The sequence below is a fragment of the Agelaius tricolor genome, unplaced genomic scaffold (assembly GCF_023055355.1).
Source record: "Agelaius tricolor isolate 1412-34295 unplaced genomic scaffold, bAgeTri1.0.p SCAF_5, whole genome shotgun sequence".
Taxonomy (NCBI): Eukaryota; Metazoa; Chordata; class Aves; order Passeriformes; family Icteridae; genus Agelaius; species Agelaius tricolor.
The window spans coordinates 39,612,515-39,638,186 of NW_027269265.1; the positions used below are offsets into that span (position 1 = coordinate 39,612,515).

At 38.6% G+C, this 25,672-nt stretch overlaps 1 protein-coding gene across 1 annotated transcript; it reads right to left on the minus strand.

Moving 5' to 3' along the window:
• Positions 1-1,166: 1,166 nt before the first annotated feature.
• Positions 1,167-20,395, minus strand: SPI1 (Spi-1 proto-oncogene). The gene is made up of 5 exons (XM_071427517.1): positions 20,055-20,395; positions 14,098-14,191; positions 6,646-6,833; positions 2,720-2,867; positions 1,167-2,030 (listed from the first exon to the last, which is right to left on the minus strand). Exons 1-5 carry the CDS (start codon positions 20,097-20,099, stop codon positions 1,714-1,716), a joined length of 792 nt encoding a protein of 263 aa, XP_071283618.1. The 5' UTR covers positions 20,100-20,395; the 3' UTR covers positions 1,167-1,713.
• Positions 20,396-25,672: the final 5,277 nt, after the last annotated feature.

Here is a 25,672-nt window from a genome sequence, read left to right on the forward strand (position 1 = left end):
TTACAAGATTTTTAGAAGCATGAAAGATAACTCTCTGCTAATTTTTGGCACTGACTGATGTATTCATCAAGTTCATAAACTGGGAATAAAAATTGGGAAGTAGTACTTTGGGATGTTTTTTAACCAGGAGCTTCTTTCTTGTTTGGCTCCAAAGAGACACTGGAGGCCATGATGCGACCAGATTTTCACTTCCACAGTGAGATTGCTAGTGCAGACAACAATGACTGTGTGCAGATATAATTTTGAGAACTCAGGTCTGTAAGAAGCTCATCACTTCAACTATTTCTGATTTCGTTGAGGAGCAAGCTCTGAAAAAATTCAGATTATTTAGTGATATTTGGCATGTTGTACTGCATTTCAATATTGCTAAAAAAAATTTCCTTCTCTTCATTCTCAATCTGCCTCATTTCACCTCATCTATTTTGGGAAAGTCCTGATTTTTGAGTGATTGAAACAGTTGAGATATGTTAAATAATGTTAAAATTTGAAATGCTAATTTTCTTACTGTTGCTTGAATTTAGATTTAATTTCTGTGCTTAGATGTACTGGGTAAATTTACCATGATATTTCAGGTATTGAATTATCATTTATTTTGCATTTTGAGTGTTATCTTTACAGTGCAGTTGTTATTAGTTACTATTAATTGTTTTACAGTAGGGCTTAAAATCCACAGTTAAAATCTTGAAACTCTTTTGTCCTGGAATTCCGCAAAAACATGATTAAACACAACTTACTTCCAAGAAAGATTCAGGAGTGAGAATCAAGGTATCACTGTGGGGGAAAAGAAGACAAAGGAACAGGAGCAGGAAAATAAGTAAAACTGCAAAAGAACATGGTTAATTGATACTTTCTAAATGGTATGGGGATATAAATGCAATTCTTGGTATATGTGACCAGAAAATGTTCAACTGGCAGGGTTTTTGCACAGGAAAAAATAGTGAGAAATATATACATATAGGTATTTTTAAATTTCCTTAAGTACTGCAGTCTCTTTCATAGTAATGTATTTCACCTCGTAACATTTGTTACCGAGTTTGACACCACTGATGATGTTTCCAGGTACATTAAAAAGTAGCTACAGATGGATAAGGCCCTACAGCCCAGTGCATCTTTTATTCAGACACCACACAGGAGCTGTATCTGCATAACTGAATGCGTGACATGTGTTTGTGAAGTAATCATTTATTATGCAAACATCAAAACTTCATTATACCTAATTTTATTAAATATGTACATGTTATTACTGTTTAAAAGAACGAGTCTCATTCCAAGATCTGCAAACTTCTCTCTAGCTGTGAGAGCTGCGGCAGAGCCTGTATTAATGCTAGTTTAAAAGCTGGAAGCTAACGCGGTGTCACTGTGAGTGACACAGCACCACCTCTGGAGGCAAAACTTCATTGGCTGTATTCTTTAGTTACAATACAATCAAAAAAAAAAAAAAGAAAAAAAAGAAGAAAAAAATATTTTTCCTGACAGTATATTTGTACATTGTTTAAATTTCCCAACTCTGTCCAACTTGGAAGCAAAGAATTCTGTCATGATTGGGATTCTCAGATGCTGAAGAAGGGGATTCGTACCAGAAACATCTGATGATAAAGGCTGTTTAAAGGCAGAGAAGGGGGCACAGGAAGAAAAGAGAAAGATGCGTCCATCTCCTCTGCTGGAATCCAGCCAGGAGCTCTCAATATTTTTCTTGCTTAGGGTCCCATGGCCTCAGTGAGGATAATGCTTCCTATCAGCGGCCCCCCTTCCCATCACCTCTCCACTAAACTGGTAGGTCAGCTTCTTCTTAACTTTCTTGACCTCCCCTGTCTTGCCATAGTTTCTCAAAGCCCGTGCCATCTTCTGGTAGGTCATTTTCTTGCGGTTGCCTTTCTGGATGCCCCAGCGATGCGCCAATGCTTCTTTGTGTTTGGAGGAGAACTGGAAAGTACCTTTCTCCTTGTCCACCCACCAAATGCTGTCCTTCATGTCCCCACTGCGAAGAAGGTCCAGAAGGAACTGATACAGACGTATCTTTTTCTTGCTGCCTGTGTGAGAGTCAAAGAAGAAAGCCAATGGAGCATTAGTATTTGTGTGTAGTTCCTGGAGAAGCAGCAGAAAGTATCTAAGTATTCCAGCTAGCTTGGGAGACATAACTTCAGTTTGCAGCATTTATAACAGTAGGCAATATAACAGTGTGAGGAAAAAATGTGGATTTATATACCAAGAAGAAAAAGCATAAGATTAAAAGAATAAAAGAATAATTCCAATGGCTAAACTTCTGAAATTCATTTGCTAATTTGAAGCTAATTGAAAAACATTGCTAATTCAAAATTAACTTAAACCTAATTTTGGCAGGTTATACAGAATGTGACTCTCAGATACTGAGCAAAGAGAGCTAAATATTTTTTTTAATTGGTTCTTCTTTGACTTTCTTGTCTTGGTTTCCCTGACTGTTATTAGAAATTGGAGTAAAAATGGCAAAAGCCATTTCCATTCAGGAAGCCTGAATAGACAAAGCCAAAGGAGGCAAGGGAGTACATTAAGAAATGAGGTTTGAGATAGTTTTGGTTGTGAGATTCAGAGGCCAGGAGAGTGCAGTGAGTCAGGGAAAGAAAAGCTTTGGAAGTGGCATGAAATACTAGCACAGCAGTTCTACAGTTTCATTCATTATCCCCCTGGTAATAAAACACCTGCTCAGTTCATAGCTTGACAAAATCCTTCTGTTTTCACTGACCTGTTTCTCCATGCATAATTCCAGGCCCAGGCTCCACACCATCATTCTCCCCATCTGACACCTCCAAGGGGGGGCTCTGCCTCTCTATGTCCTCCTCATCAGAGCTGGGCTGAGGTGGAGAGAAGTACATCCGGGGCAAATAGGACACCTTTGGAGAACAGAGCAGTAGAGGGAGAAAACAGTGACACAGAGTAGGACATCAAGATTAAAAAAGGAAATGCAATGAAGAGAGGCACAGAGAAAAGGAGGAAGAAAATTAGAGGTATGAGAAAATGTTCAGTGTAATACTGAGTGACTTAGTTGTTGACATTTATAATAAATGCCATCCTATTAAGAAACACTTTCAGATAACAGTCAACACACATGTACAATGATGCACCTCTACTAGAGGGAAGAATGAGTAACGTAAATGCCAGAACTTTCTCATACCTTATATCCTATGCAAGTAACACTGTCCATCTTCCCCATATCTCCCCAAAGCTTGCTTTCTTCCTAATGAGTTTCTGATCCTGGTTGTCTATCCCAGAATGAAACTGCTTTTCAGAACAACTTTTTCCTAATGCAGACCATCTCGAGCTGAATTTGAAAGGGATGAACAGTTCTGCCCTATCATGGCTGGCTTTGGCTCTGTTGTCCTATTCCTTTCTCAGGCACAGCACCTCCTGATGGCACCGAAACTCTATAGCACTGCATCCAAATTTGGAGATGGGATTGTACCGGTCCGTCAGCTTTCTCTCATAAACTTCCCCATGAGGAGATGAGTAGCCTTAACACTAAGATAAGGATATATCATATCAGCCCATACTCTCTTTTCCCAAATGGCTATCTGAAAATTCCCCATTAGGGGGGAATTTCTCATCTGCAAAGCTAGCAAGCCAGTTTTTGTGTTAAATTCTCTTGCCCTTATATAGAGGTGTTGTCAGAAGCAGTGTGGAATATACCTCAGCTCTGTAAATTCTCAGTTGTGGTCTGGTTTGCTAGGAAACATGACCAGTTGGCACAGATTATTGCATCTTCTTATTTAATAACATGAAACAGGTCAGTCTGAGGGGCAAGGAGTAAGTACCCAGTCCCTACATTAAAAAAACCCAACAAACATTCCCCAAACCCAGCAGCATATCTTATGCAGCTTTCATGAAATGGGACAGATGATAGTCCTTGAAAGTGAGCTCCTTTTGTACTGCTCTTCTCCTTCACCAGAGAGGGATGTTTTGAGCCCGATGCCCTCCCCAGGGGATCTCAGATGCTGGGTGGGCAGTGGGTGTTCATGAGTCACTCACCCTGTGCTGGCTTTGGCCGAGTGGGGCTTTTTGGGTGAGTTTTGCACCACCTTGAAGTGTCCCAATAAGGCGTGTGCCAAGGGCTGCGTGGGGCACTGCAGCTGGCAGTTAATGAGCTGGCACATTGGCTGCAGCCGATCTGGCAGGAAGGGCAGGATTGGGCAAGAGCCCCTGTAAGCTTCCTGTCAGATCCCCAGGAGTGAAACTTCAGCCCTCACCACAGCCACCTTCAGCTTCTTACAGTTAACAAAGCTGCAGCGCTGGGGTAGAAGGGAAGGGAGAGACTGTGCCATGGGGGAAGGGGAAGGAGAAGGTGGGACAGGGTCCTACAGAGGAGAGGAACAGAGATTGGTGCCCTTGAGAAAAGGGCTGTGGAAACCTGGAGTGCTTTGGGAGGTCATATGGGAGTAAGGAACTGCTTCTCTGTGGCTCAGAGGGACAGTGGGAGGGGACACGGTGTCTTGCAGAGGCCAGCCTGGGATGTTGAGTGAGCATTCCCCACGCTGTCCCCACTGACCCTGACTGCTGTACCTTTGCTTACACTTCCTCTGCACCTGAAATTCAGCAAGGGCAGTCAATACAGTGTCACACAGTTTTGGGACAGAGTCACAGAGGACAGTCCCATGTGCTATAAAGAGCCAGGTTACTAATACAGCTCTGGAGAGAGAAAACTTAAGGAACTACTAGCTGCTTTCCATATTCTGATGTCTTCCCAGGGTCTGTGGCCTCTACGTATGATTCTCCTCTTTCTAAGAGTTCTTCTCAGAGCTTTCCAACCTTCTCTTTCACTCTTCCTTCAGAATGAATATTTTTTTTTCTTATTGTAGTATTTCTGAGGTCCCTGTTGGCAGGCTAACAAAATTTTAAAAAAATCTTGTTCATGAGCATGTTAAACTTCAAATATAATTTCACAAAGTAATGTGATATCCACAGAAAATTAAAGAAATATCTTTGCACCTTCCTCCTTTGCTGCAAACAGTAACTCTGATATTGCAGGACAAGCATACTAGTTAAAAACTAGCAAATTTAGAGGAGGATTAAAACTTGCTTCTTGCTTGTTTCTTTGCCTGGGACTGTAACTGAGACACACCAGAAGCTGAACTTCAGAGCATGCCAAGTACTATTTGTATGAGCTATTCTAGGAATAAAAGTAAAATAAAGTAAAAAGCCAAAGATCCCCTGCTGGTAAGGAAAAGAAGGGTAGTGGTGAATTCTACATACTAACATCTGCAGCTTGGTAGGGTGTGGGGCAGGGAGATCACAGTGCTCTTTATCAAAAGTTGTAACAAAATTAGTTCCCTGCCTTTCATCCTGAAATGAAAGACCATAGCTGAGAAGAATGAACGTGGATACCAGAAGTGCCCTCTCTTGCTTTTTTGGTTGTGCTTCCTAGACATCCCTAAAGGGGCTCATTTTCATCCTTTGCCCTTGGCCAGAGGTCATGGTTGGTCATTAGGTATTAGCAGTTGCAATGAGCAACTGAAACAACTTGAAGCTTCCCACAGGCTGCTGTTCCATGATGCATTTTTTATAGTTGTAACTTTCTGTTCCTAATTCTTTGTTTGTATCTACATCTTATATTCTATTCCTGATTTTTTTGATGGCTTGCAGTTTCCTGTTGTCAGTGTTAACTTACTCATTCTATTTTTTCTCTTCTTTCTTTTTGATTAATACAGTACTAACATCCAATTTCGATTTGCTTTGAGCAGAGAAACCCAAAATGCCAAGCCCATGCATGCAGTTTTTCTCACAGTTTCAGCAAGGGTACTGTTAGATGCAGCACTGTAATCAGCAAACACTCTTTTCTCTAACTTCAGTTCTACTCTGTCTTGTATTTAGGACATTTCATGTACATTGGGGAACACTTTAGCACAAGATCTTCCAGCTTTCTTACTGCCCCCAGTAATGACTTTGGGCATATTCGTGTAGGATCAAGAGTCATTTCCACATCTGCTGTGCTTAGTATCTTTGTAGTATGATGGAACACCTTGTAATTTCAGGTTCAGCTAGAATTCACTGGTGCTTTGGTGACTACTGCATAGTGGAGTATCTTTTTTTTTTTTTTTTACGGGGAAATGCCTGGCTTAATGTAAAATCTGAGCAAAGACAAGACAGTGTGTTTTGGCTTGTGACTTATTTACTCACAGATAGAAGCACAAGTAGGGTCTCCTCAGCCTGTGGTAGAATTGTCAGAGACTTGTCTTTGTTAGCATTTCTCATACAAGTCATGTAAAATTTTCAGGGTTCCTTGGAAATATTTAAAACTTTAGTATTACTTCAAAGCTCAGAATTACTTCTTAATAGTCCTGGGTACCCTTGCTATGATGATACAAAGTTTCTCACCTCCAAATCATCTGCAGAATTGCAAACCAGTTGATCTTCATTCCAAATGAAACAAAAATTGAAATTCCAAACACCTCCACAAAATGCAGTTCTCATTTTAGACAGTGTGGGGAGCATGATTTCTCATTGGCAAAAAGAATGTTTAAAATACATTAGTCCTGAGAATGAAGAGCTTTACATCCCCTAAGAACCTGAGTAACTCATTCCAGAAATTTCTTTCACTTCATAGTATGCATTCCCAATGTTTTTTTTTCTTTACCATTAATTACAATCTGAAGTTCTGGGCAGGGCTGGTGACCATACCTGATGGTTGAGTCCAATGTGTGTGGTTGGGATTGCAGAATCCAGGACGTGCATTTGCTCGATCTCCATGTGCCTGTAGAGCTGCTGCAGCTGGGGAGGCTGCACACTCTGCAGCTCTGTGAAATGGTTGTCTCCAAAGGTCTCAAATTCACTGTGCATGTGGTGTGGATGATAGTCCCAATAATGATCTAAAGAAAGTAAAAATAGATTGTCCATCACTGCAAGATGAAAAAACATGGCATTTACCTGGCTTTCATGGATTCTCACTCCTGTCACAGCCCTTTCTGCCCTCTCCAAACCACTCCTGTTGACTTGTCTCTGCTGACAATTTCTATAGATCCCTGCAAAGTTTCTTTTCCTAATCTCATAAATTCCTGTGACTGGGAAGTATTACTTAGGCCACTTTTAGTAGGAAAATACTCTCAGATAGTGAGATGGATTTAAATGATAATTTAACACAAGATGCAGAAGATGTTAATGCTGGCACCTTTCTCAAGAAGGGACCATAACAAGTTTCAAAACATTGTCATTCTTGAGACAACAAATTCTACTGATTTACACACTGTCATATTCTTATTACACTCTTCCTCATGGCATGGAAATGAGGAGGTGGAAAAAATGTAAAGATTATTCTGCAGCTATCTTTAGACTTTATTTTACTATGCTAGCAAAATTTCAGGAATGCTGCAGAAAAGTCACTTCCTGCTGTTTAGCTATATCACACATTTTTAAGTACCAAGACTAGAGAATAAAAGGATAAACACTTGGAAATCTGGTGTACACTGTATGCAGGAAGGCTGAATTCTAATGCAGATTCTTTCTCTACCTTTTTTATCTCTTTAGTACATTTGAAATTTCTGTGATAATTTGGATTTTAAAAAAATATATAAAAAAGTACTTAAATAACCACTATAATGTTTCCTGATTAATTTATCTTTGAAATTAAATTCTCTATAATTCTCGGTTCTAGATTTCTGGATTTTTTAGTTCAACATAAGCCTTCAACTTTTTAGAATGTCATATTTTCTGCTCAAAATTTAAAATTTTCTGCAAGAAATGTGAACTAATTCTAATTTCTCATATACAATGGCTGCATACATAATTCTGCACATATCTATGTGCAACCTGTTTTTTAAATCAGTGTCAACACTACATCCTCTGCTGTGACTGAGCTTGGAACTAATTTTCTAGGGTTCATCTTTTTGTGTATCACTTTATGCATGGCTGAAATTTCTTTATGATATTCTGTGTAACAATTCTAATTTATATCTTACTATTCCACACCAATCCATAAATTATTTTTAAAATTTCTGTCCTCCCTTTTACATGTTTTCACTTTGCTGTCATGTTCTTTTACAATCTACTTCTCTTCATCCCTTAAGCTAGCATCAGCTCTGGGTCTTTCAGTGTAAATCAGTATATTCACCCCCCCATTCACACTTGTACACTTCTCCAAGCTCCCTCCCAGCTGTTGACATCCTTCCAATAACACAATGAACATAGTTGAACATGTTCCTCTAAATGTAGTTAAATTTATAGAGGAACAATTGTCTCATTCTGCAATATATGTTATTGTGCATGATATCTGGATATTAATGTGCTATGAATATTTTTCTTAAATATCAAGTTATTTCTTTTTCTCAATCCAAGGGAGGGACTTGGAATGTGGCTTCCTTTGGAGTGAACCCAGTGATAAGTTTATACCAAGCACACTCGTACCTGAGAAGCTATAAGCTCTTTCAGCTGCCTTTGTGCTCAGGCCAGTAGAAATTTATTTGGAGGCTCTATGAGATCATTTCTGACACCAGCACTTACTTTTTGTCCTTTCTGCTTTTCTGATTCATGAATAAACCTCTTCACTGCATGTGAAAGGGGTGGAAATGTGTTTATAAAAGTATCCAGGGAGCTGCTGCATTACTTTGTCATTTCTTCACTTTGTTATATGGCACTTTCTATGGGCTATGTATGGGTTTTATAGCCCTAAGATAATTACAATGCACAGTAGCACTTTTTCATGTTGCACTTCAAGACAGAAATTTCAGTTTCTAGTGTAAAAGAGTGGGGTTTATGGATGCAAAGCACTCAGGTGTTTTTATATCCACATCTACTGCAACCCAGGAAACAGCAGTGTGAGTTGAAATCCATCATTTACCTAAGGCTGTGTCCTGGTAGGAAGCTTTGAGCACTTTCAGTGTGAAACCTTTCCATTTAGTTGGGAGACTGGGCCACACTAACTCATGCTTTCTCTACGTTAAATTAGTGCAGATTTCTCTGAGCCAACCCTTGAGGTCCCATATACCATGGGCAGCCCTGCATATTAAATTGTTGAGAATATATCCCAGGAATAATCTAAACTCCTGTTCCTTAGAGTGATGTGGCTCTGCTTGCTGTGTGGAAAGTGCTCTGTCAGAGGGCAATGTATATTCCCAAAGATCCCTTGTCACTGATAATCCACAACAATTGAGATCAGTGCATAACTGGGAGGATGACAAAGCCCAGGAAAAAGTCTCTGAGGCTGTCAATGGCAGGTCTTCGGCTGTGGAATGTCTTATTAGAAGCAAATATGGTGGCCACGAGAGAACAAAGACCATTTCCAACCTGCATAGCCATGAGTATCTGTGCACCCTCTAGGTGGTCTACTTCTGATAATTTAAAAATATTTTTTATCAGTAATGTTTTTATACTTTGAGATACCTCTTAGTTCTTTGGAACCTACGACAAGGTTACTGTGGCTCCAGAAATGTTTTAACTTTTCCCTTGGCAAATTAATTAGCCCATGGAACACTATTTATGCATATTCATGCTAATAACTAATTAGTAATTATCATATTAATTTCTAAATTCCTTTTTTATGGAATTAGATGCTGTTGTAAAAATAAAGCAATAAAATAATACTATTAACACAGCATATAGGATTTAAAGTAATGACATCATAGTATTACACTACCAATAAATCTATGTCAGAAATTACTTCAACACAATCTTATGTCCAAATGTTCAAGTCGTGATAGGGAGCAAAGTCCTTATTCTTTCCAAAATATCTATAATTTCCCAGTAATCCTTAGGAAAAACAATATTGGTTTAGTAACATTAGAAGAGGAATTACAAACCTGTCCCCACAAGTCCTTCTGCAGTTAACCATCCTGGCTAAGTTATTGCATATGAAAATTAAAAGAGAAAAATTTAAATATCTGCAGATATTTGAGTTACCAGTAACTCTTTACTTCCATGCTCTTTGTTAATGTTATGTCAGTCACACATACCAATTTGTTCTTTTCTCTAAAACATGAAGGTGGAAGGAAGAAAAAAGATAGGAGATAAAAATTCTAGAAATGGAAAGTGCCTGTTCTTTGGGTAAAGGAAAATATCATTAAAAGCCAAGCTATACCTACACAATGGAGTCATTATGAGAAATTTCATGTGAAGTGAAAGAGGATGTGAAAAAAATTCTCTCTTACAGAGGCATGGAGATTATGTTTGTTTTGGTCTTGTATGTAGTGAAAGGTTAGAGGAAGGACAATAATTAATTCTAAACTCCCTGTCATGACAGAGAGGATGTTAGCCTGTTGGGAAGCAATAGCTGACCTAAAGGCATTGTGTCAATATTCACCATGGAGGTAGATCCTCACTCCTAGTGAGAAAACCTGACTGAACGTTTCCATGCACCTTCTCATCCCTGTAAGTTGCTTTGCTCCTGTTTTAATAGATGAATAACGGTACAAGCAGTGGTCAGAATAGGAAACAGGTTCTAGGAAGGTATTTGTAATAAGTGTGGAGCAAGAGGCTAGATCTGCATGATGCGGTGCCAAAGGGTGCAGCAGTGCTGAGGCAGCAGTGGAGCAGGAAGCCGGGAGTTCTGGGAGCTGTGGGAGCCCTGGGAGCCCTGGGAGCCCTGGGAGCTGTGGGAGCCCTGGGAGCTCTGGGAGCCCTGGGAGCACCATGCTCTGCCCGGCCGGGCACCGTGGCTGCCAGGGCTGTGCTGCCAGCCTGGCCCTGCGCCTCGGGACCCTGCTCCTGCTGGGCTCATCTGCCAGCACATACATGGAGAGCTAGGACAGGGCTTCTGCACAGCCCCACACCGCATAGCTTACAAGCTCCCACTCTGTTTTGCACATCTGAAAAAGCAAGTCAAGGAAAAAAGCCATAGAGGAAATGAGAAAAATATTGAAGGGCACTGGAAACTCAATGTCTTCATCAGACACTACAGAATCACCCTTGAGAACAGTGCTGTGGTCCTGGGCCAAGCACCAGCCTTACCTAAAACAATGTTAGAATCTCATTAGCTCTCACTTTACAAACTTCATGACTTTAATTATGCCAAATGTTCAAAAACCTATGGGTCGGGCCCCATCAAATCATGAGAATAGCTTTGGAGGGAGGGGATTTTTTAATGAAGTTTGGAATTCTTTCTCTTTTTCCTGTAGCATTTAAGACTAAGGTTCGCACGTTTGGACTTTCCCCCACTTCTATGTGGGCTAACAAAATCAAAGCTGAGATTCCTAAATGGTCACATTACTCCAGGATGTGAGACAAAAATAAAATCCCAGATCATGTAACCTAGAAAGTTCCATGAGGCTAGCAACGAAGTGAACAAGGGTCAGCACTCAGCTTCATACAAAAAGTGATTTTTACTAAACCTATAATGTTTGGTGACAACATGGAGACAAAGCTGCAGTGGAATTTTGTAATTACAAAGATTGCATTAGTGTTACAAAATATGCTGTTACACATACAGACTTACAAGCTCAGGGTAGGGTGATGGACTAATACATGATCACTCAAAGCAGCTTCTGTCCAGCATGACTGTGTCTCTGTGTTAATTACAGTATTTAAAACAGTTACACTGCAGTAAAGAAAATAATCGCACACAATGCTTGTGCTGATGAACATATCATGCTGTGATTTTGCTTGTTAATTTCAGTGTTCACTTAATGGAAATAATTTCCTAAATATTACTCACTAATGGAACAGATCTACACATTTTTTGTGGACTTTACTACTTATTTGTGTAAATAAGTAAGTAAGGGATAATAAATAAGGTGTAAGGGTTTCCTTCAGTACTATATTTGAGGAAAAGGGACGGTAATGCATGTAGCACCAATCTACAGATTAGGATATTGCCATCTCCCTTTCACAAAATAATTTTTCTAGCAGTGAGAGAGAGGTAGTCTGACACCTCAGGAAATTTTCCTATTTCTTTAACAGTCCCTTTTCAGCAAGATCAAAAGTATTATACTGTCTAGTGGCATCTATTTGCATTAATTGGTAGTATTGAGGTGCATAGTGGTACTAAATAGACCTGCAAAATTATTTTTATGTATTGCCAGTGATCTCACTGTACCCCAAGCTGAAGTTCTCTCTTACAATTCTGTTCTTGTTTCTTCTTTTTTTACTCCCATCTAATCAAGTTCTTGTCTCTTTTACTGCTGCTACTGCAGCACCTTTTTATTCCTTTCCCCCTCAATTTTTCAATCATTGTGCCTTTATCCACTTTGTTCTGAACACTTAGTACATATTTCTAAATGTACTTTGTGGCATCCTTTTCCTGCTCTTCTGCATGGCTATCCTCAAGACTTTATACTTCTGTCATGTAAACAAAATGAAAGCCAAAGTTGGGTTTTTCAATGTTTATCAGAAAGATGGAAACTACAATAATTTGTGGGTTTTAGTCTGCATCTGCATTTTTTGGTTGTTCATCACTGTTTTGGACTGTGAGCAATTCAAGACAGCACAAGGCACAGACATTTATATACAACCAACTATATTACAGGTGCTTTCATAAATTAAAATTTGATTGAAATGTGCAGGCTGGGTTTAGGTTGCATCTTCCATAAGCACTTACTGTAGGAGTTAAAATGTTTTTGGGGTCTTTAGGACAAGTGCAGCACAACTTTAGGAACAGACAAATTTCTGTTTGAAGTGCATGTTTACATACTGCTTCGGTTATAACCCATACAGGTCACTATCCAGGATTTGTTGTATTCTTCATGATGAGTAAAATCATGCTAGTGAACTCAGAAATGAAGCTTAGAGGCAGCCTTTCAGTAGAAAAATGGGCAGTCAACCAGATGGGGAGATAAAATGATGAAAGATTAAGGGAAGTTTTTGCTTGAGGTAGCCTAGACTTAATGACAGAAAAGTTATTTCCCAGTGCTTTTTCCTACATGGCATCTTTTATATTTATTGTTTAATTGTCACAATTGCCTTTTGAGATAATCAATGTTATCCTGTTTTATGAGTGTGCAAACAGGTATGGGGTATAATGTAAAAACCCTAAATTTCCATGTGGAATTTGCTGGGTTTGATTAATGAGACTCGACAGATGCCATGAGATAACTTATAAAAACTGAATGAATTCTTTGTCTTTAGGTGTTAAGAATATCAGAGGTGTTTCCTGAATGAAGTGTAGAGAACAAATTTAGGTAGGAATCTCTTTCAGCTAAATGCTCAGAGCCATCTTACTCAGTAACTCACTGCTCTTTTGTTGCCACAAAACAGTGCTGTGCGATGATTAGTTCATGTCTTAAATTATAACAGCAATGGGCCTGGTTGCTATATCAGTGGGATTCTTTCAGGGAAACTCCAGAACCTGCAGGGACTGCCACCACTAATGGAGTAGAACGGTGCTTTTCCTTCCTGAGTCAATATTGACTCTGGTATTTCCAGGGTGCTCTTGCTGGAGACCGTTGTATTGCACGGGAGACAAACTCCACAAAGCAAGGCTCTTGCCTCTGCATTGATTTAGAGTCCAGTGCCCAGACAACAGTATAACATAGACACCAAGGCTTTGAAATCACATACATAAATTGAAGTAATAAATAACCATACAGTATTTTTACCTTGAGTTATGTTTATGTACAAACAGCTACAAGGAAGTTTTACATAGATTTAGAGACAGGAAGTACTTGGGTGTACTGGGGGAAGAGTGAAAGTTAAAGTTAGGTGTGGCAGCATGCAATAGAAAGAGGAAAATATATGGAGTTGAAAAAGGCTAAATACCAAAGAAACCTAAGCACAAATAGATTATTTTGGTCCTAAGTGAAATGGGAGTTGGACATGGGAACACAAGAAGAGGAATACAGTGCTGCAAATCCATGCTTTAAAAAGTTGAGAAGCAAGCTGAATGTTTTTGGTCTTCAGAGGAAAATAAAACCACAGTAAAGATAATGAAGGATAGAGATAATGAGATCCCACTTTCCTGGGAACTCCTTGCATCATAGAGTTCTTTGTAAAATGCTCTTTCAGAGAAACCATGTTGCAGTTGCTGGACTGGAACAAATTATATAATAATATTATATTATTAATAAAGTAATTTTTGTTCCTGATTCGAAAATGTGTTCCTATACATTCTAGATCACAGCAATAAATTTGTTATTTTCTTGTATGTCCTAAATCCATTTTCTGTGATAACCCATGAGATTTTATGCTCCAAGGAGATATTTTTTGACTTACCACCATGACTCTCTCCATCACTGTTGAGATACTGGTAATAGTCATGGGGCTGTCGGTAGAGGTCTGACTCATAGGATACCATATCTTCAGAGGGCTGTAAAAAGAAGAGGAATTTTTAGAACAGTAAGCTTATACAAATCCTTTCCAAATTATTCATATAGTTAGTGAAGGGCTGATGCCAACCCATTTTATATTGCTTAGGGAAAGAAAGGGGAGACTTCAAGTTATTACTGAATCAGCAGAAATAAAATGTGTGATGCCAAAGACTGGTTTTGGGGGAAAAAAAAAAGAGTTATCCCAGTAGAAAAGAGACCCAGCCTGTGTAGCAGAACTTGTCCAGTTGTAATACAGAAATCCCTTGTATCCCACACTCCAGCCTTCTGAGGATACTGCTTTAGAGTTGTTGTAGATATTATGCACAAGTGCAAATATTTTCTTTGGTAGTAACAGACATTTTCTTTTATTTATGATAATGATTATTATTATTATTATTCCTGTACACAAAAAAGAAAGCAGAAACTTGTCTTGCCTAAATATATTGTTTCTACAAGGTCTGACTAAATGGTGGGAGTCTGTCAGAGGGTAGTGACACTGGCAGAGGGCATAAACACATTTTCTTTCTCAGTTACTGTCCAAGGTGACCTCTAAATGTTTGCTGCCTCAAATCAACTGCACAGGGCTTCTAGATACACACAGTGAAAACTTTAAAAGTCCAAATGTGGGGCAAATAGTGAGCTGTGACCTGTTGGATGCTTAGCTGTAGAATTAAAGTCTTCTCTAGCTTCTCAAAACAGGTGACATAGGCTAACTTGCCCACTTCTCTTCCTCTTCCTCCTCAGGCCTAGTATTCCAATTGGAACACTGAGTAAGATCTTATGTTGTCACAATAAAGGTTGTTTACTATTAGTTGTGCACAATTTTGTTGCTTCATCTAACGTTTCATCTTGTTTATTTCCAGAATAAGAGTTAGAGAAAAACAGTGTCTGTTTTGTTAAACCTTAATTCAATTAAGTTTGTTACAGTATTTCCTTCCAATCTAAACAAATTCTTGCACTGTCAACAGCAAAGAACTCAACCACCTTCTTGCCTTTTTTTGGGAAGGAAATTACTCTTAGTATTTTTAGGTGTTAATAGCAACATTTTAATTCTATCAATGACTCCATCATAACTAACTTTGAAGGACAAATATTTAGAATAACATGATAACAATATGATCGGTGTATTTCTTGTGTTTATATTTCATATGCCTATCTGTATGTCCCAAATCCTTTCCCTCCATGAACCTGTCACATTTTTGGAACATCTGCATTTTTTAAGCTTAAGCTGGGGTAACAGCATGACAGAAATACAGGACAGCTTCTCTTTTTCTTACTCCTCTAGACTGTTTGAGAAATGGAAAGTGATTACAGTAGAATTGCCCTTTATTCACACAGAGATACAATATGAAGTAAAACATGTTTTCCAGATTTCATGGAGGTGGTCAAAAAGTCAGTATAACATGTATCTCCTCAACATTTCTGCTTTTTCTCCATGTATTTTCTTGGTGTTCTCTCCGGTTATATGTATTTACTCATCTTCATTCCTTCCACCTTTGGTGTACTGTGATCTCTGACAAGAAAAAGTAATGAGACTGTATTTTGCTTTCTTTAGGATAAAGTTCTGAATGGAATTTCTCCTTTTCATTATCTTTGCAAATTAGTTCATCCCATTCCCTCATTTCCTTTCCCTAAATATATGCTTCCTGGTAAATATATAAACTTATGCATTCATATTCAAAATTTTAAATTATTATATTATAAATTAAAAACTAAATTTTAATTAATATTGTAAATTACTATAATTCAAAAGAAAGCATTGATGTGCTGTGAAAGGGGAAATGTCAACATCTAAATGGAAAATGCATATCATACTAGTTAGGAAAAACAGAGGTTAAAAAGTCATGTAAATGTACATTGTTTGAAAGAAAAATCTCTGTTTCTTCTCAACTACGATACTAGAAACTGATACAAAGATGTTAATACCTAAATGTATTGAAGTTTTAAATGCTGATAACTGTTTAGCCAAAAGTAAACTAATTTCAAAAGAAATCACTATCCTGATAATATAGGCTTAATTTGCTAAAATTTCCAGTGGTACAGCAAGGCATCTATCACTCATATCTTTACAGAAGTATAGCTTGGCAGGAAGGCCGAGCATCAGTCCAAAAGTAGATAAAAAATACATATTTTAGGCAAGGAAAAGAATGTTTGGCTTTTCCTAATTGTGCTTTCCTGTGTTGTCTTCTCTCAGTTTCCAAACTCCCCCACTTCAGAACAATATACATTAACAGGCAATAGTGTCTCACAGTCTGACAGCTGAGAATGAAGTATTTTACCATTCAAAAGCTACTTTTACAGTTCAGATGCATATTCAATGAGCAGAGCTCAAGGGAGGTGTGTTAAATAGACTCTTAAAACAATATTAAGACTCCCTTAATATTTACAGACATGACTGACTACAGAGTGAATTGCAGATACCCAACATCTAAAAACGATTTTACATAGGGCATTGGGGTACTATAAACTTTGGTTTGAAAGGCTGGGGCTTAAAATTTATTTATCATGGATCCTTGGAATTTTTGTCCTTGGATTTGTTTCCTGTCCAGTGATCCTTTTGCTAAAATACATGTGTGTATATCCTTGTTAACTCATGCAACTGGACCAATCTGTCCCCACACAGGACTTGTAATGCCACTGCTTTCTATCTTGGTGTCTGATCTTCAAGGGCACAGTAACTAACATGGCAAGATGTACTAAATATATAAAAGTCTACTTATCATCAACTTAATCAGATGGTGGTTAAAGGACGTAGAACAGCATGTATTCTCTCTGATTATCCTATAGGAAAGTGGGATATTTCCCTCTATTTATTAGAAAGGCTATTTTCAATAACCTGTTTTTAATTGCTTTTTGGTTTTTTGGGGAGTGGTTTGTTGTTTTGGGTTTTTTTAAGAAAAAATTTCTTTAGAAATGTTTTCTCTAATTAGAGAGAAGAGGTTTCACCATGTGCTGCTGTTGCCTCTTGTGTCAATCTTTACCCACTTGCCCTGTCCTTCTCTGGAACCTCCCCACCCACACCCATTTCATCATCTTACTGACAGCTCTTCCATGACACTGAACTGTTTTGTTACTCCTGACAAAAAGCAAAGAATAGCTTATGTTTAATATTTAACTGATGTCAATGGCCATTTGTTCTATCGGTTATTTCCATTAAAAGAATGACTGAAAGCTTTGTTACAATCCCATAGTTGTGGTCTAAAGTTGGTATCTCCTTGCATGCATGCCATGAGTTGCAGTGCACTATCTAGACAGTATTCTACCCTCAAGTAAGAGGTCAACAAACAATACTTTCTGTCACAGACTTTTATAAATGAAGAGTGGCCTCAGTCTTCCATCTTTGCCCTGAAACTCAAGGGAAAAGCCACAAAACCAGTCAGAGAAAGCTCAGTTGGCATTGGTTAAGAGAGACGCATTGGACTCAACTGAATTGCAGTCTGAAAATCTTGTTATTCCCCAAGACTTTGTCAGATGATTCCAGGGAATTGTAAAATCACTAAATGCTGATCTGTTTTTTATCTTGATATAACTATTCACTGGCATGTGATTCAAAAATACTTCAGACAATTTCCAGTGATGTGCTGCTGAGACAAGCTTTAAGGCCAAGATTAACTTTATTTCCTTGGAAAAAAATTACAGTATAACTATTTTAGAAAAGATGAGTAAAAATATTAGCATGATTACTCATTGGGCCAGCCTCACTGGACCGTGTTGATAATGCAGTTATGTGGAACAGAGTAGTTCTGTGGGGCATTTTTGCTCTCATGCAAACATACTTCATTCAAAGATGTGATTTCTACAGGTGGCTACTTAAGGATTCATATAAAACTGGAACCCTCTTCAGGCAAAGGTGTTTGACTTAATAATGTTTTGACCCATAACACAACTGAATTCTATCCCGCACTGGAAGACACAGACCCAGTCTGCAGAACTTTTCCCCACAAAATTTCTAATCTTCAGAGGAAGATGCAGTACTCCCAAACAATTTAAATAGTGTTTCCCAGCTGAGGGATAAGAATTTCCTAGCCCAGGCAAGAGAAAGCAGTTACTGACCCACCCTCAACTGAACGGGGAAGGGTGGAGGAGGGAAGTGTTGCTGCAACCCCTGCCTAGAAACAGGCTCGAGTCTCCCCACTGAAAAAGTCCCAGGAGACAGACTTGTAGGACTCTAGCTGGCAGTGCTCAAAGTGCACTTAAAGACATTTTGAAAGTACAAACCACAAAATTATTAATTTTTGACAGTTTAATCACAAAACAAAAAAACCCTAATTGCTCTATCAAGAGCTTCAGTAAGATGCAATTGGGTTTTCACTGCCAGTTGTATCACTCATCTGAACGCAGCACAGACATTAACTGCAACACAAATTAGAATATGGGCCAAACTGTGTTAGATTTTCACTCAAGTTATTCAACATATGTCCTGGAATGTAACGCTGGGGAAAAAAAGGCAGAAAACTTGGCTATGAGCTACTGAATAGATAGAAAATTAACAATTGGGGGTTTTTTTGAATGGAGATACAGTTTTCTGGGGTAGCTAAAGACAAGGTTTGTGTTTCTTTACAATTTATTTTTTGTTAAGCCCAATAAGTAACATACTGAGAAATCTCTAGGTATGTTTTTTTAAGCTTGTTTCTATTCAGATTTCTATTCCGTTGCACTTACAGGAGACCCATTGGAAAATTCTGTGTATTTAAGAAAAAGAAGAATTATTTTTAGAGTCTCCTCACCCTTTGGGTAGATAGGTGATTTCAGGAGGATTGATGATAAATTGAGAAAATAAAGGTTCTCCCCCAAAAATAAGATAAATACTTTCAGTTTTCATGAATTCTGAACATGACAGGGAATCAAAGGGCAGTCTTTCTGGATGAAAGATAAGAAATGTCTTTAGTCTTCATTAAATGGGACAAGACAAAACCAAAACTTGATATAAGTTTTTGTTAAAAACCCTTTGGATCTGCATTGTCTGTCTCTGTTATCTGACACCTGTATAGCAATTACTGTAAGCCATCTACCACATGAAAAGCCAAGTCAACCACCTTATCTGAGACCTCTTCAGCTTCTACAAACTTAATGAAATCTAATTAAGGCCTCTTGTACCCAATCTCTTTAGAGATTTCCCATTAAGCCTGGTTTCTGAACAACAGGTATGTGACATTATTTTTTTCATAAATAATAATTTTTTAACTCACCGTACGATAAATTACAGCAGTGCGACAATGCTTAGAGTTAAGGAAAGGATAGACCTGCCCCATAGGCACACAGAAAATTTTATATGTTAGGGAAAACATTGAAAGACTTAAATAAGGACCGTAGGTTTTTTTCCCCATTAGCCAGTTGCTTTTTCACAGTCAGTGAATTCAAGAAAATTCAAGAAAAAATTAGGTTAAAAACTAAAATGCCATCATTGAAAAGAACACACAGAGTCCTAAAATCTGCAATATGTAAATCAACATTCAACAACTCTTCTCTCACAGATTAGTGGGCAGTTAAATACATAAACTATGTTATAGACTTCAGATGATTAAGAATTACAATCTGAAGAAAGACGGCTTTTATATCACATAGGTAGCACTGAAGAAGAGATATTTACTGACTTGTTATAAACACCCTGTACAAAAATACCATACATTTAATCTGTGAAAACAAATGGAGATCAAAATCAGATACAAGTTTAGGGAGGAAATGTTAATTTCCCTTTCATTGCAGTGTTGACACTAGTTTTATATATTGACCCAAGCCAAACTTCCTGGCATTACAAATACAGACCAAAACAGAAATATTGTCAAATAACAAAACCTGGTTTATTTTGCCTTTTGCTACTGAACCTAATGATCCATATTACAAATAAATCCATATACTCACAGGGGGAATAAGGGGAAATCCTTCCATCTTGCAAGCTTGCAACATTCAGCCAACTTCTGAGTGAATTTTTCTTAATTCAGTTTTCAAACATCCAGAATAACTGACTTGCAAAAAATCATATTTAAAAAATGGTGGGAAAAAAAGGAAAAATAATGAGAAAAGAAAAAAAAAAAAGAAAAAAGTGAGACCCTTGGACTCCGTGAAGTCCCTTAGCAGTGGTGGATCTCAGGACAGGAGGACCCTAACAAGCTTTCATAGTTTGCCCTAATAGGTTCTGAGGTGAACTTCTTCCCGAGTTGTATGCGAAGTTCCTGATTTTATCAAATGTCTGTAGAAGGCAGATAGGCCCTGGGTCTATCAGTGGCTGTGACATCACACTTGAGCCAGTTTGCATAAATCTCATTTCAGGGCGCTGTGGCGCTGCAGCAGGAAGTCTGCCCCAGCCATGGACAGGTGCTTGGCTGTATAATCAGCAGCCCAGAGCCTGCCATCAGTAAGCGAGCGGGTGCGTGCAGCACCGGGGGAAGGCTCTGTGCTTCCCACTGCACATGAACCAGAACCATGGTGCTGCTGCTCTCAGGTTTAATGAGATCATAGACACAGCCCTGACAACTTCTGAGCAGTGGCGTAGACTTGCGTTAATAATAGTTCTGTATTGAAATGATGTGGCAATGCTTAGCAGGTAGGAAAAAAAGAGTATGCAGTTTCAAATACACAGCCTTAGGTTTTTACAAAACACTGAAGTTATGCCCATGAGACTTTTGTCATCAGCTTTGCACCAGAGTAAATTCAGTGAAAGTTACTTGTTCTCCTATTTGTTTTTTGTGAACTCTTTTGTTTTATAATTCCTGCAAGGAGAAAGTGAATGGGGAAAAGGAGAAAGTATTACATGTCTCTCACAATGACTTCCCTCAGGTTCTGAGTGCCTTCAATGGTGAATAGAGAATAAGATTTATAGACTCCTGCTCAAAGTGTCAGGGGCAGAAATACCTTGAAGAGATTTTGTGTTAGCTCTGCTCACTTGATTTTCTCCCCTCTCTTTATCCCAGTGCTCTGCTGGCATTTGGCTGTGCTGAACAAATGCCCTTCATATGCAGGTTCTGGCAGTGCCAGAGGTGAGTGGGGCTTGGGGCAGGATGTAGGGGTTGAGGCCTGGCTACAAGGGGAGAGAGCTCTCATTCTGCAACGTGCCCTCTTGCTTTGCAGTTAGTTACTAATGTCTTGGAAAAGTGAAGTTTCTTTGTCTGGTTTGTTCCCCTTCAGTGTATGCCCATGTGCCACAGGTTCTGCTTTTAAAAGCAGCCTGCTTACCACTCACCTGGATCTGTGTGCAAGGGGAATTTCAGCCACTCCAGACTTCCTCCCTTGTACACTGGTAAAACCAGAGGCCACTCACAAGTTCCTCTCATTCCCCACCCTCAGGAACTCCACAAGCAAACCATATTAGCAATGGGATAATATCAAGACTATGATGGGATATTAACTCTTGAAGCCTCAGACTGGATTTCGTCAGCATTAGTTGATGCATAAGCATTTAATTCTTCCTTAATTCATACCATGAACTCTTGACTTTAGCCTGGGAATAAGCAAACTGCTTAACAGTCCATTTCTGTTTCTGAGGTGCTTCTCAAATCTCCCCCTGGATACCAGCCTGGAAGTGATCAAACCACCTGGGGGAAAAGGAGAGAAGCCAAGTAACACCCTGGTGATAAAATTCAGTGCAAACAGAGGAGAAGGGAGTGAACACACAAATCTTACAGTGGGTAATTGAATAATAGGTGATAAAAGCAATTGTGGAAATTGTGTGTCTATTAACAAGGCTATTCAGAGCAAGGAAGATATGCTATCTGATTCACTGCGCACTGAAAGATAGCTTAAGCAGCTTCTGCAAATATTAAGCGTGTTTTATACAGAGAGGCTTCTACTAAAGTGGCATGAAACTATATTCCATAGGCTGGAGGACATTTCTGCACTGACTTTTAGCACAGGAAATTGCCTAACAAGGACAGATATTTTGCACCAGCCTTACTGCACTCGGGGAATGCTGGGTTGCCAACATTATCAACCAGGTCCAAACATACAGTAATTGTAAGTGCACCAAAGCAATCTATATAAATAATTAAATTGATTCTCTGTATGCTGAATCAAAACTAAATGATATGCCATAAGGTTTCAGGATGAGCAGGAAGTTCAGCAATTGAATAATCTTCCCGGAAAAGAGAGCATCTCTGTGGATGGAAATGCTCAAAGTGAGATAAAACACTGGTTTATCCCACTTGTATAGGAACATCACGAGTAAAAACCTTGCTAAAGTTCAACAGACTGATTTCTCACAATTGCATATAACTGGTATTTTATCCTCTGTTTGTAAGCACAGAATCTTCTCACCTCTAAAGCAAGGCCTACTAGAGGTGATAGTTTTGCCCCAGATCCTTGCAGTTGCCTTATTAGATGACTTACATGAAGAAAATAGATGAAGTTACAAAACAGTTGTTTAGTAGCAAACTGATTTCCAGAGGTATGTGATGTTAACTGCTCTGCACAGAATGTATTTTGACCTTTAAAATTGCTTTTGAATTAGGGTGGAGATCCCTCTCCATAATGGAATTTTGAGAACGAGAGAAAAAACAGATGAGTTGAAGGATTAAGTTTTTGAAAGATTATTTCTGATAACATTAAAGACTCATACGAATCCTTTCCCTCTAAGCATCACCTCACTGTGTGCAGTTTTTTGAAGCATTTCTTGCCCTACCTCTAGCCATTTGTTCTTTAAGCTATTTCTAACCACAAACTACCAAAGCAAAAGGGTTTCTTCTAGCAGCCACATCACAGAGAGGTCTCATCACCTCAAACCTTGTTTGGTGCTTGGAAGGTAATTTTCCCCCCTACTAAAACCACAGAATATCACTCATTCTGTAGTCCTTTAATCAGAAACAGCTGTTTACACAGATTCTGCTACTGAGTTTTCTTGCAACAGAAAGACAACACCTCTAAGCAAGGAATTCCCCGGTGTGTTCCATATTCTTCACAGTACTATGTTTTAGCATGGAACTTGTTTTTATCTAGGCCTAATATGGGTTGTAGGTCTTGTATACCATCCTTTAACATTTATTATCCATTGAGATGACATGGGTCTCTGACTGTGGAACCTGTGGGGTCTGGAGGACAGTCCTCTCTTGATAACTGCTTGTTGCATGCACTCCTACTGAGTTGAAGATGTGAATTGAAATATCTTTGTTGCATATGTAGATATGAGAGAGTAGGAGGCAGAAAATGGCTGCTGCAAATTCTGGCTAAAAAGAATTTGTTACCTCTTTTTCTCATGTGGACCTGCACCTTAGGACCTTTAACAGTCTGACTGTAGACTCTCCTGAAATATGTGCTCCCATTTCTACTGTGGTAGTGTCACTCACCCTTGTGATACCCAAGGTTTATTGGCATGACTACATCTGAATAAAGGCTTTTCCTCTCTATGTGGGTATCCCTTCCCAGAGCTGATGCAGTTCGTACCTGCAAAAAAGGGCTTTTGACAGTTCAGCTTTCATGAGTTCCTGAGTTTTATGAACGAGCATCTGTACAAAAACTTTTCCTAGTGGGAAATGTCATAAAAATGTAATTAAAACATCAGTTTTAACTAGCTTCAATATATTGGCAAAGATTTTCAAGCATAGACTAGACTCCATCCATATCAGAATGGAGAAAACCACTTCCATTTGGAGGAAGAGAAAATTCCATGAGTATTTTAAGAACTATTATGATATGCAAGCACTTACAGAAATGAAAAGCATTTATTTTTTCATTTGATTAGTAACTTTTAAACTCTCCATAAAACAGAATTCAGCAAAGAAGAAAATCTCTCTTTGGAAATGTATATGGCTTTAAGATCTGTTTACATGCCAGCTGCATTTTATTACTTACTATATTTGGGAAAACTTGTTTGGGTTTTAAGGCATTTTGAAATAACTATAAGATTTTATATGGTTTTTAATGATCTTCTGCATTCTGTGGGCAACAGATTTTCAATTTACACATTTCTGCTCGCTTATTGTCATCCAATTTCTCAAAGCCTTAGTATTGTTTCAAGCGATTAACATGGAAGACTGTTTTAACACCATCTACTTTTGAAGTCTATATCCAGTGTACATCCTACCTACAGCCAGCAGCACCAGTAAGGTGAAGGTAGAATTGTCTATCATCCGTTCATAAAGAGCCTACAGTCCAATAGAAGTTACCTTCCCTCTCACCTCCACCCCCGCCCCCGAAAAAAAAAATCAGATACTTTAATGGTAAAATTAAGTTATAAGGTTAAGGTGAATCTGTGAATCTGTGATTCAGCTCGAGAAGAATATATTTGTACAGAAAAATACTTGCTGCTGATGGAGGCTCAATACACCCGGTATTTCTTTTAATGAGGCATCACTTCAGACTGATTCTATTCTGATGCCATGGAATTCCCATTTGCAGCTGGAGACCTGAGCTATGCCTTCAGTTTAATCTGAAAAGAATCCAGTTTATGCATCCTAATACTGCTGTGTGGTGCAAAGTGTAGTAAGTGGGATCAGGATGTTGATTTTAGAAGTGGTTTTATGATCTGAACTATTTTGTCGATCTACATTCACCATTGGAGAGGATTCTTACCCTGAGTCTGTAGTGACCTCTGACAAGTTGTGTCAGAGATATCTTTGCTGTGTGGAGCTTGATTTGGATATTTAGGCAGCAGTTCTTTCCTGAGAGCTCAGCTGTACCTAGACTTGCTCTCCTAATGTAAATAACACTTTCCAGACTTGCATCTTATTAGGATTATACCCCTTAGCAATCTCTCAGAATCCTAAAGAGAACAACACTTTTCACAAATAAATGTGCTTACATAGCTGGTGGGTTTATAGCTGTGCTTCTGGCTCTCTGCCACCATTTTGACAAGGACTTGCCTGGAATGGTGCACAGACAGAGGAACTGAAGTACTGGGAGCCAGTGCTGTCTTCCATCCTCCCCATGGATGTTTGGCTGCATAGGAGGTGAAGCATGCATGCAAGCCCAAAGGCCACGGCTTTTTGTATGTGACTAGGCAGATGTGTATGACACACTCAGGAGTATGTTATCTGTAGAAACTTTTTACTAATTAGAAAAACTGTGTTTTAATTGATTACAATTCATTCTTTTGTAACCTCAGACCGTCTTTACTGAATAAGTCACATGCAGTTAGATTATTCAGTCTTCATTTTTACTTTTTTACCTGGGATTTTTTTCAGGTGTCTTGAAATCTGCAGGGTTTGGTAAAAAGCTGAAATCCTTACCTTATCTGGTAGAAAAAATTAACAGCCTAGAGATAAGTAGCTCCACCTTAAGCTCTACCTTTCTTTAGGAGCAAAGTTAGCTTACTGCTTTGACAAATGCTACATCAGCCAGGTAAAGACTACAGGCCCATTGAAGGTGTTGATGGATTTTTGTTTGCAGTTGTTTTGCTCTATTTTTTTAGTACTATGTTTTTTGCAAAGTTGTTCTGCTAACAATATGTGGGCTGATACTTTATTTCCTCCCTCCTCTTGCTTACATGACTGTGGCTATTGGTCCTCTAATATTGCAATCTTTTTATTTTAATGCAAGCAATTTGCTGTATC

What these genes read in the sequence shown, in the direction of transcription:
- SPI1 (XM_071427517.1), bottom strand. Translation starts at nt 20,099, where the DNA reads ATGTTGCAAGCTTGCAAGATGGAAGGATTTCCCCTTATTCCCCCT. An exon ending in GATTTCCCCTTATTCCCCCT is followed by an intron (nt 14,192 to 20,054) that starts GTGAGTATATGG and finishes TTCTTTTTACAG; the next exon opens with CCCTCTGAAGATATGGTATC. An exon ending in AATTATGCATGGAGAAACAG is followed by an intron (nt 2,031 to 2,719) that starts GTCAGTGAAAAC and finishes ACTCTCACACAG; the next exon opens with GCAGCAAGAAAAAGATACGT.